Source organism: Micromys minutus, assembly GCF_963924665.1.
Source record: "Micromys minutus genome assembly, chromosome: 10".
Lineage (NCBI taxonomy): Eukaryota > Metazoa > Chordata > Mammalia > Rodentia > Muridae > Micromys > Micromys minutus.
Genome location: NC_137979.1, coordinates 16,020,204 through 16,032,747, shown reverse-complemented (window position 1 = coordinate 16,032,747; position 12,544 = coordinate 16,020,204). Strand labels below are relative to the sequence as shown.

Sequence of the window (12,544 nt, the reverse complement as noted above, 5' to 3'; positions counted from 1 at the left end):
TGAACCTAAGAACAACACTGGGGTTTAAAGATTGTATCTGTGTATTTGGCAAACCATTTCCAATGAGAACGAAAATACATATCCTTTACAGTACATGTTAAAAAGCTTGTCTCTCCCAGAGAGTTTGTCTTTGGAAAATGACACAGTATTGCTCCATGTCATCAGAATTGAGATGAGAAGCAGGGTCATCCCAGTGGGCAGCAGGTCTCCAGCACCACCACCACAAAAAGAAGGAAAAAGGCTAAAATCTGCTAAGGAAAAAGCCAGAGCAGAATTGTTTTGTGTGATGTTTAATACCTTTTTGTTTTCTCTCTGTTCTTACAGTTTTTTGAGGTACCATTTGACTCAAACATGAATAGAACAAAGAACAGGCCTCTGGTTCGAGGACAGATAAGGTAAGTCATGACTGATCCTCCTCTACATCCATGGGCTTACTCGGCCTGAAGCTTGTCTTATTGCCTTGCTCATTTAGTGGGATAATTATAGTAAGATTTCCCCCAGGTGCCAGTACCTATCTTGTCTCAGGTTCTCAGCCTCATTAGCAGAGTCAGATATGAGTTCACTCGAAGAGTGAGCCTTAAACCCAATCAACAAGGTGGATGGCTGTTCCCATAATATTTGTGCTACTGTTGTACCACTGTCTTGCAGACAGGTCACTGCTGTAGCTCTCGGGGCCATGGCTGGGTCAGACTGATAACTGTTTTCTCAAGTAACATGTGTGGCACTCGCCAGCACTCAGTAGAGATGAACATCCAGTTGAGTGCCAGCTACATTTCTTCATGTTCTATGCCATAAGTAAATGGTATCTTCAGCAATGGGGTCTTACCCTCAGCTTGTGGAGGGTAATCAATTTTATTGGCAATTTAGAGTTTAGTGGGGAGGATCTCTAGAACCCCTTTGGCCAAAGACTCAAAAAGATGCAACTCATTTCCAGTACTAAGGGTTTTATTTGGTAGTATAATATGTCTAGTTGGGACATTGCCTTCCCCGTTATATGATAAGTTCATTTAAATTCTGTTCATATGTGTATATATTTTAGGAACTTTTTGCCGTATTAGGTTTTAATATGGTTTCCTAAGGCCTGCAGTGTTAGCTATTCCTCCTCTCCTACCCTCCCATCTTCTTCCCCATGTAATCCTTCTAATTTCCCATTCATCCTTTTATAACAGTATATCTCCCCTCCCGTGTGTGTGTGTGTGTGTGTGTGTGTGTGTGTGTGTGTGTGTTCGAACACTTGAATGCACTTACCAGACAGGCACTGTCATAGACTGAAGGGCAGTGATGACCTAAGTAACAGTTCTGTGTTTTACAGGATACCAACTTCTTAAGCAGCTTATACAGTGTGTCAGACTCTACACAGAGACCTATTCTAGGTGGATTGTAAATAAAGAAAAGAGTATCTGACCCGAACAGGATTTCCCTCGTCTCTTGCCCCATCGGCCCTATGTATTTTTCTGTTGCAGATCACTGAGCCCAGAGGTTCTGGAGAGCTCTGTTGAGTGTCCTGCATGCCTTGTAGGCTGTGTCTCCACTTCTGCCTTTTTGCTTATATTTCTTCATTTGTCTTCTAAAGCCAGGCACTTGGAGGCAGCCTTACTTAGGACCTCCTGGCCTCTTAGCCTCTGGACAGTCCTAGAATCTGTGGTGTCGCCCACACTTGCTGTGGACATCTTCAGACAGGTGCAGGTTGCTCAGCAGCTGGCTGGCTTCTCTGCCTTTATTCTCCCATCGTCTTGTCTGCACTCAGTTGGCCGATGCATCTTCTTTAAACGAGCAAATTGGCGCTCTCTGAAAACCTTTTTACAAAAATGAAGAAAGAATGTTTTGTTTTGATTCTTTCCGGTGTGTCTGAGGCCTTTTCTCTGCATTTCCCTGTGAGGTGTCTCTTGTGCTCATCTGCCCACTCCTTGCCATGTTTCTCCTGTCTGCAGGTACGCTGGCTGTGCCCCCAATGGCCCCGGGAGCTATAGGCTTTGTCTGCTGCTGTTACTGCATTCTGTTTTGTACAAGGTGATGTCTCAGCCCTGCTCAGTGCTGTCTGCTCTTGCCTCTCTCCCCGCCTTCCATCTCTCTCCTGCACTGAGTTCTGAGACCACAGCCTGATAAAAGTCATGTGATGTACAAAGACTAAGCAAACCTCAGGCGGCGGACTGCTGATGGCAGTTGTCTCCGTTAGAGTTTCTGTGGCTGTGATAAAACACCGTGGCCTAAAGCAACATGGAAAGGAAAGGGTTGATTTCATCTTACACGTTCAGGTCACACCCTATCTCTGGAGCAAGTCAGGGCAGAACAGAATGAGAGGCCATGGGGGAGCACCACCTACTTGCTTGTTCCACGTGGTTGGTTCAGATTGCTTGCTTAGACACCTCAGGACCACCGTCCCAGGGATGGCACCACTCACAGTGAGCTGGGCCCTCCTGCATCAATCATTCCAGACAGTACCCCACAGACTTGCCCACAAGTCAGTCTATGGGGTATTTTCTTCTTCCCAAATGGCTCTAGCTTATGTGAAGTATATTAAAACTAGCCAGCACAGCAATGATGAACAGATAGACAAACAGGTGGACAGATGGGAGACAGTAGAGAACAGAAATATCTCCCAGAGCAGTCAAATACAAAAGTCGGGATATTCTTTGATTTCCTGACATTTCTGTCAAAGCAAGCACACATGACACACACTGCCAAGGCACTGAAGTCAGGAGTGAAGGGTGAGTGTGTGAACGTTATGACTAGAGGAGGCCAGCCATACAAGATGGCAAAGCGGGTAAAGGCGCTTGCTGCCAAGTGTAATGACTTCAGTTCAGTCTCCTGGGCCCACTTGTTAGAAAGAGAGAACTGACTTCCACAAGTTGACCTCTGACCTCCACAAGCATGCTGTGGCATGTATGCATGCACATATAATAAGTAATAAATGACAAGTATATAAATAAATGGAATTGTAAATGCTCTCAAAGGGGATAAGAGGAGTGCACCTTCAGACTTGCAGAGTGCTCAGCAAAAACAGCTCTGGACACAATGGACAGGGTAAAGCAGCTGGCGCATGCTGAGGAACAAGGAAGAGTGCTATGAGATGCAGTTAGAGAAACCATTGCAAGAGCTGACTTAGATTCACCTGGGAAACCAGAGACAGGCACATGTGTGCAACACTGGAGCCAAGTTTCAGCTAAAACAATCCCTCAGGGGGTGAGGATCACTAGAGGGAAAAAAATGGAGGCCTGTTACAAGTCCCAGAGGAAGACCTCAATGATAGCTAAGCACAGGAAGGGAGTTGGGGAGCTGAGTTGTAATATTGAAGTCCCCGAAGTCCCGCTGTGTCTCTAACCAGGCTAATGAGAGGGTGGCTGGTGACTGCTCGCCAAGCCTCTGTCTGCTGTGTGGACTGCCTGTCCCCGGAAGATGAACTCTGCCCATCCCACTTCCCTGACTCACTCCCATGACGTTTTGCCTGCTTCTTTTTTTTTCTTCTACAACCCTTGTTCACTAAGGTACAATTGTTTTTCTCTGACATGGTCCTGCATCTACTTTTGTCAAGTCCTGCAGGTCTCAGGTAATTCCTAAGGCAGAGGAGCCAAGAAAGATTCGAATGTAATCATTGAGAGCTAGTGGGTCTAGTGTGGAGCCTAGTCCTCTGACCACTGCCAACTAAACCCTTCTTTAGCCCTTGGAGCTGAACCTACCTGAAGGCAGGAAGGAGTAGACAGGCGGCTGTCTCACTGCAGCCTTTGCTTTCATCCCCCTGTAACATCACTAGGCCATTCTCCAACTTGAGTGAGCATAGCCACTGCCCCCTAACACATTGTGGGGCTGGGGTATCTGGCCTCAGAAAGCCTTAGCAGCCCGGTACTGCTTACCTGTGTTTATAATCACTGCCTTTGTACAGCTTATTTACATGGGGGAGGGGTGATGCTGGTTGTAGTTGATAACTAAGGAATAGTAAGTTAATTCACTTTGTTTAAATAATGCAAATATACTCTTTATATTTTGAACAGAGATTTTCTTTATTTTTATTAGAATTGAAGAGTAAGACAGAGCTAAAAGATAGTCTAATGAAAACAAACTTACAAAACTATATTCTTTTTCTCACCTTCCCAAGATAAGTGCAGAGGGCAGGACCTCGGTTTTAATTACCTGCCAATAGCCCCTATAAAATGCCACTTGCCGTCCAGCATGGTGGTCCATACCTGTGGTCCTGGTAGTGATAAGGCTGAGAGGGAGGATCACACACTTGAAGGCAGCCCAGCTGTTCATTGACTGTGTCCTAAAACATTAAGTATCTACAATAGGACGAGTGCCAGCCGCAGCTGTAGCTCAGTTGGTACAGTCTGTATTCACATATGCTTGACACTGTGATTCCTGGCTCCAGAAAACCCCGCTTCCTTCACTTAGAATTTAAAGAGAATTAAACAGTGAATAAACAATTGTTAATCTTACCCCATTTGAGAAATACTGTTTCTGTTTTCTGCAGTAGTGAAAGGAGTGATGTCTTTGTGTTAAGATGGGTGCCTGGACTCGCGCTAAACCATGTAGACATGATTCTTCGCCATCTGAGTATGGGTCCTGGGCCAGTGGAGCCTTTCAGCAGCACCGGTAGTTAATGGAAACGTCTTTACAGCTTCTAGTTACCAGTGTCTTTCCTGTGGAAACACTTGACCCTGTGGCTTTCTGCTTTTTCCTTCAGCTCTGGGGCCTTTGTGGCAGAATGATTTATCAGGCTCTTTAGTGGCATGGGAGCCACCATGTGACAATGAGCATATCTCTCAGGAAGAGCCCAGATGCACGTGAAACCTCCTGGAGCCACAGAGCTCTTGGCTAAAGAGCTCTCCATCTGCCTGGAAGGAAGTCTGCAGAGAAGTGCTCCAGGGGGTTGGTAATGGAGCTGTCTTAACCTCGCTGTCATCTCCAGGAGTAGAGCCCTATTGGAGCCAAAGCACCGCAGCTGTTCTCCAGGGAACATGTGATCCCTGACTTCAGACTGGCCACTTCTATTGGCAGTAGGGGTTGGTCATGAACCAAGTTAAGAAGCGATTTGCTCCTGATGTTCCTGGGGCTCTGGTATCCTGCTGTTTGCATATTCTCACTAGATCTTTTCTTCCTACCCCTTATGTTAACAACTGTCTAGTGTTGTTGAATTGTCCCACCTAGTGAGGCTTCCATCTCCCTGAACATTATTCCTAATTGGATAAAATGGATTTAGTAGTCCAAACATGCCTGGAGGAATGGTTTAACATGAATAGTCCCAGTATTTTTTCCCCCAAGATGTACTTTAGTTCCTAAAAGGATAAGAACAAGCAGTTGTGTACGGCACATAGAGCTATGGCACAGAGGAGCTCTTGGGGAGTTGTTGGGAGCACTGACTAGTCCTCCAGGCTCTGCCCAGACTCACTCAGAGGCCTCTCCCAGGACTTTGCAGCCATGCCACCCCTGGGGTTCCTTCTTTGGTTTAACACTTAGACAGGGTGTCTTGTCTCCTAGACAGACGCCTGCCAGCTGTGTACAGTGACTCTTCTGTTTGTCCTCTTTGGATAGAGCATCCCCTTTAGCTCTTGCTGCTTGCAGCTAACTGCCAGTCCCCTGGCCACCTCTGCTTTTCTCTGCATCACCCCGCTCTGTGCTCTCTAATGCTAACCTTCCGCATCCCTCTCTCACTTAGATTCACACATTCCCAAACTGACCGGCGCAGCCCTAGCCCTCAGTCTTCAGTTTAGTTCTCTCAAGTCCAAAGCTTTAAGAGAAAAAAACCCCATAGCCCAAGTGTGAGCTGGTAGTTCACCCCTGACCCAGATCCCTGGGACAAAAGAAAAGCAAACTTGCAGTTAAATGTTAGAGATGGCAGGAGACAGAGGCTGCTGTGCCTAGGCAGCTTGTGCCTGACTTCAGCTGATGTTCATCTCCAACCCTGAGTTCACAAGATGGCTTGCAGGTTATAACCTACCTCTCCTGCCTCAGCACATACTTGGACCAAATCCTGGCTGTGCCTTATTCTTCATATTCAGTCCCAAACAGGATTCTTAAACATAGTAATACCTATGTTTGCTTCAGATGCAGAGGCCGGTCTCCCCCCTCCCCTCCACTCTTCTCCCCTCTCCTCTTCTCTTCCCCTTCCCTTCTCTCCTCTCCTCTCCTTTCTTTTTCTTTCCTCCCCATCTGGCAGGTCTTCCTCAGCATTGTTTCATTGTTCTGTCAGAGTTGAAACTTTGTCTTCCTTGTTTCCTGAGAGTGCAAGAGATATAATCACCTATAATCTACTGTGATCATCAAACTTGAGGAATTACAGTTTAAATTTCCTTATATGGTGGTAGCTCAGCAATACCCTGTTGGCAGTATGTCCAGTTAAATTCACATTTTTAATATTCTCAAGGCCTATTATTTCTTCTAAATGTTTTAGAATTCTCACTTTTAATTCAACTCATCAAAAACGTATTGATTAACTGTGGTAGTAACAGCATTGTGCGTTTTGTTTGTGTCATGGTGAACACTTTATAAAATGAACAGGAAAATTAGATGTGCAGAAGGCTTCGCATGCAGGGCTGGGCAGCTCCAACATTCAATGAAATTAATACATTGATGTGAAGGAAGGTCTCTGAGAAGTTGTAGAAGGTACAGAAAAGAAGAGAGTGGACATTTTATGCCTGCTGACCAGGACTGCTGGACTAACCCTTCCCTCCTGTTATTTTGGAAGGCATCTGTATTTTGATTACATCTCCCTTGAATTTTCCATTTTCCAGCTTGGTGATGCTGACAGAGAAATAATAGATGTCAACATTAGTTTTTCCAAGTTAATGGATCAGATGAGGGTGATCCATAATGCGTAAGCTTAGGTGTGGGCTGTGAGCAGGAGAGATTGCCTGATAAGAGGGAGGATAAATGGAAACCCTTGGGATCGGGTCAGCCATACCTGTCTTTAAGATGAATGATAAAGACTGAGTTTTAGAACGAAATGAATGGATTGTTTAGTTGGCATTACTAACTTAAAGAGCAGGGTTTAGCTTAAGTATTACAGAGACTTACAGAAGACATTTTTCAAATTTACTGAAGGTTTTACCAGTAAGCACTTAAGCAAATGTAAACATTGTGTGGGCTACAGGGGAGCTGTATTAGCCACCCCCAGTCCCTCTGGTCTAGTGGACGTGGACCCAACCAGGCACAGGCCTGCACAGCTTCGAAGGCTTGTTATGATTAGTCTCTCAGTGTGTGTATACTGCTAATGTAATAAGAACATAAACATATGGTAAGTATAGAAATTTCTTTCTGTAACGTTAACCAGTGATTTGAAACGGCAGGAAAAACAAATTTGGTCTCAACTTAGTTGCAGAGGTGTTAATGTAGAGAAGATTGTTCTGGAATAACATCATTCAGTATCATGAACCATGGAGTTGAAGAGTCAGCAGAAAGTCTTTATACATATCCTCATGCTGAGTCATTGCCAAGGATGAGCACCCTGGGAGTCTGTCTCTGAGACCACAGTCCCTGGTAGTCAGGAGAAAAGGGAAAGAGCATGCCTGACCATGAAGTACTCTATGTGTGATGGGTTCTGAAGGGCCCATGTCCCTACCTAGTAGCTGTAAGATATCCCGATATTCTAATAAAGATTCACTTGATGAGATAGCTGCTGTGTCTTAGGAACTTGGTCTGTTTTTCTTTTTGCTGTTGTTTGTTTTGCTTAACAATAGTCAAGGTACATGTAGGCTGATGTTCCTCTTCTCAAGACTGGACTGTACACATTCTGTTCCCACTGGAAGTGTAGGCTTCAGAGCTGTCTTTCCTGTGGTCTATAGGAGTTTATTGGGCAGCACTCTTAGGTACAGAGAACATCAAGTTGAATGCTGCAGGCTAACTACACTAAAGTATGCCCTGGGCGATGTACAGGCAGGATGGCGGACCCAGTATGCACAAAGACCACGAAGGGCTGCAAGAGCCTCAGAACAGACATGGAGGTCCCCCTCCCACTGGTGGAGGGGTTGAGGAAGAAAAAGGCAAGAGCCCCAGAACAAACATGGAGGTCCCCCTCCTGCTGGAAGATAAAGGTGAGGGGGAAATGTTCTTGGAAATGTTTATTGCTATTGCTATGCCATTGCCCTTGTCTGTGGCCGTGCAGGGGATGGGCCAGGGTTTCGTGCAGGCTGGAAGGGAGGTGTTTGTACACCTTCACTCTTGTCTGCCCGTGAGATGAGAAGCATGGGGAGCAGCATTCATAAAGTTAGCAGGCACCCAGACGCGAGAGAACAAACAAGAGACCACAGAGCAAGTCCAGACTGCATGGGCCTGCTGTGCTTGCCTTAGCTGCCAGCATTTAAAAATAGAAGAACCTCACATCAAACCAAGGTGATGCACCCCCACTTGTCTGCACAGCCTGGGCCACTCCCTTTCTTTCAAGTAAGCGCACCGCCCTCCAGCTGGTTGGCAGCCTGCTTCCTGCTGTGTCTGCATTGTAAGCACTGTCCCAGATTAAATATGCAGATTGCTGGGAAGAGGGGAAATGTACCTGTCTCAGGGCTTCCTGAACCAATTGGAGCACATACAGTTCCCATCTTCTCCAAACCTGTGGGGGTGATGTCCTGCCTTCATTTTCTGAGTTGTATTTATTAAAGCTACTCAAGCCTTGCAAAGACTCCAAAATCCATGAGCTCTCTTTTGCATAAGTGAATAAAGTTCTATATTTAAAAGGTAAAGCGGGAGTTAGAAAGTAGAAAAAAGGAAAGGGTCTCCTTGCAGTAGGCACAGGAGGGGAGGAAGAATGGGTGGTTCAGTGGGTAGCCCTGCTTAAGAAGAAGAGGCTTAAGAAGAAGATTCAGAGATTGTGATTCTGCTGGGGGAAAACTGATGGGAGGAAAATAATGGCCCCCATACAAAGCTCATACATTTGAATGTTTTGTTCCCAGTTAGTGGACTGTTTACAGAGGATTAAGTGGTGTAGCCTTGTTGGAGGGGGTGTGCACCTAGGGGTGAGGGCTTTGAGGTTTCAAAAGCTCATACATCCGGCCCTGTCTCACTTCCTGCCTTGTGGTCATATCAGATATAAGCTCTCAGCTACTGCTCCAGAGCCATGCCTACCTGCCTGCTGCCACACTTCCTGCCTTGACGGCCGAGGACTCAGCCTCAGCACTATAAACAAGCCAGTAAATGCTTCCTTTTATACGTTGTTTTGATCATGGCATCTCTTCACTGCAATAGAACAGTAACTAACATTGGAATCACCCCCTCATCACACACACACACACACACACACACACCAGAAATTCCAGTCTTTTTACAAACGTCTTTTCTCTGTAATTTAATGAGTTACTGTAGCACCCTCGAAAGCTCTCTGACTGCCTCTTCCTGAGAAGGTCATCTCAGAAGTCTGCCATGTCCTACAGATCTGGTCCTGGAAACCTGGCTGGGGTGACAAGGGAGTGAAGAGCGGTTAGAGACAGATATAGAGGAAAGCTGGGGTCAAGTGAGCTACCCTTATACAGCCCAGCACAGGAGGAGCTTAGTAAGGTCTGTCAGGAGCAGTCTTAGGCTACAGTCATGGAGGAGGAAGCTGTGCTTGGTAGTTTAGTGCACACTGGTCATCATTAGTAAACCGTCATCCTTGGACCGGTGGACGGCCTTGCCATGTCTCTGATCTTCAACAGGGAAGGCATGGCCATGTGGTAACCCACATTCACTCAGAGTGCCTTCACCAGCTCCCCATAGAGCTCAGCACAGGGCAGGGCTCACTGACTTTTTATACTGTCTTACAGCCTGACTTTTAAAGAGCAGATCCCTCGTATCTTTCTCCTACGTTAGTAAAAGTCTTCCAGTTGCTTTTTATATGAGCAGATGAACTGTTTTTTTCTAACACATCCTCCATGTCCTGAGTATAGTCAATAATAAATAAAAATATTTGCTGTTTGTTACATTTCTTAATGTTTGTTACACTCCTCTTAAAGGTGGTTTAAAATTTAATCTTAAAATAGGATTTATGCCTTGGTTTTCCTCAAGTTGTGAAATGATCCCAGTGTTCTGCTGCTTTGTCATATCATAGCTTGAGACGTACACACGATACCCAACATGATTCTACAGAGACATTTTCAGAGCAGTTATCTGTAAAGTCATTCCCCAAAAACTTATTCCAGAGCTCAACTGCAGAATTCACACAGGAAATTAAAGTTAAATTGGCTTGATTTGATGAAGGTTTAAGCTTTTCTTTTGTTTTTGAAGAAAGGAAATTTTATTTTGTAATTTAAAAGTCATTTATTCAGGAAGAATGGCCAAGAAGTATGAAATTAATTTTTGTATAGGCCAAAATTACCTGTGGAGCCATTCATAATGTAAAGCTTGATTTAATGCAGCGCTTCCTGGATCCCCAACACACTGCTTACAGAATGGCCCAGTTTCCTCAGAAGTTACTTAAAAGTCAAGTAATTTAAATTACATTTATTAAGTGCAATGAATAGACAAAATAAAACTTGTATTTCTCCGTTTCTAATATCTATAAAAAATTCTTCTTTAGTAGATCTGCATCAAAACTTGGATTTAGTAAACAAAGCAATGTTCCGTATAAGAGAGCACGTGGACCCATAGAAATGTGTGGATCGGCCCTGCTTTTGTCTGTCAGTTTCTCTTCTGTAGTAGCCTCGGGCAAGAAAGGCAGTTGAGAGGTTTGTGATTTTAGATGTAATTCAGTTTGCATGCGCATTTTGAAGTGAATCACTCAGCCCTCACCACGAACCATGACCCTGTCTGTCTGCAAGAGTGGACGAGTGGAAGAAGCAGTCAGTCCTTCCCGGCACCCACCGCGCTCTGCATGAGTCAACACTCGAAGTCACTCACGTCAGCGACTCTTACTGAAATTGGTCCATTTCCAATATTTCCATACAAATTCATGGCAGAGCCATTCAGAGCCCCTAGTGTCTCTGATCCTACTGGGTAGACACCGTCACAGCTGCTGTGGTAGAGGGTTTGGAACACCAATATGTTTTGGAGATCAGTCAGAGTTTGTCTATTGCTAGTTCATGTCTTATTATTTGGTAGGACAAAATCAAATTTTTATGCAAGTTGTAACTGTAAATACAAATACCTATGTATGTGTGTATGTGTGTATATATACATATATATATATATATATGTGTCTTAAGTCTGTAGGCTTCAAAATAAACCAGGGAAAGAATCAATGCATTTTCAAAATCCTGACCTATATCCAGCTCTGTTCAAAGGGTCCTCCCTATTTAAATAATGGTCTCATTGCTTGTCCTCTCTCATGCAGCTGATTTTACAGTGCCAGACCACGGGACTTTAGTCTGTGTCTGTGCTGTGTGTTTAATATCTATCTTCCTTCCTAAATAAAACATGCCTATTTTCCCATCTGCTCTGCTGCCAAGAAGCACAGTGATTGACGGTCCAGGCAGTGAGAAGTATGGATGGATGAGCGAGCAGACAAGTGAGACCCTGTGTGGCTAGTGAATGCACTGTGTTCCTTACGAGGGCCCATGAGGTTATCCCCATGTACCTGAAGCTCCAGAGTAAGGACTCTGCACCGGCAGCACAGCTGGGCACGGCAGACCCTCCCCTTCCCTGTGCTCTTGCTATTGAGGCTTTTGACCTGAGTTGAGCAGAGCTCCAGTAACAACACTAAAAGAGCCCTAACACACCAACACTTTTTTTTTTGGTGAGAAAAAAAGGACCATAAGATGTTATACATCAGGGCCTGAACTAGACTCAGAGTACCTGCATCCTGGCCAATGTGGTTAGTCAAGAAAGCAAATAATAATAAAATTGAAAGACTGTAAAATAGTTCTGTTTTAAGACTATTCAACAGGCACTAGAACAGAGGTACTAAGTCAAGATGAGGGCTCCCCAGACTCAAGAGTTCTGGTGCTTTTAATGGTACCCACACTTGAGGCTGTATGACGAAGTCAGTCAGGGAAGCCAAGGGGCACACTGTCTGTCTGCCAACAACTACTGCTGCCAGGTAGAACCCCATGTTCTTTCCACAGGAACTGCTCAGAAGGCACACATTGATAGTGGGTGCCCTTGCCTGGCCAGCCTCCGTGTGTGAGTGGCTCCTGTAGGCCCAGAAAGTATAATTTTATCTTGTGAGTGCCAACAGTATGTTGGCAGTGGGGTGGCATAGTTAGTGACCTGTAGCAAGTCTGTTTGGGTCCTCCCTGGTTTCCAGGTAGTGCCACTGCTGCTAGTCTGGGGACCACACCCAGAACTAGTGTGTGGAGGGTGGATGCAGAATTCTATCTCCTGCCTCTGGGCACAAAGAAAGCCAAGGAGTTTTGTAGAGCCTTTCTCTGGAGCTTACCCCTGGCAGCCAGACACAGTGCTCCACGTGGATGTGAGTTGCTGTAGAATTAAAGGATATGAAGAGCGAAGTGATGATAGGGAGGCTTAAAGGAGAGAGTTCGTAATGCAATGTTGGGTTAAACCGTGGGGAGGATGCGGGAAGTTCGACTGTGCTTGCACCACACCAGCGCCAGGGTGGGTGTCCAGACTGGCTTGGGGTGGGGGTGAGGAACGGCCCCAGGGTCTGTCAAAGGCCCCCGCCTGTCTGGTTCCCAGGCTCTTAGACACC

The 12,544-nt window shown here is 45.4% G+C and overlaps 1 protein-coding gene across 1 annotated transcript in view; it reads left to right on the top strand.

Moving 5' to 3' along the window:
• The window catches only part of COX10 (cytochrome c oxidase assembly factor heme A:farnesyltransferase COX10), a 109,881-nt gene that overhangs the window by 79,172 nt on the left and 18,165 nt on the right, over positions 1 to 12,544 (top strand). The window contains exon 5 of the mRNA XM_080923565.1: positions 325 to 395. Within this exon, the coding sequence (XP_080779691.1) occupies positions 325 to 395 (71 nt within the window). The remainder of the gene's footprint in view (positions 1 to 324; positions 396 to 12,544) is intronic.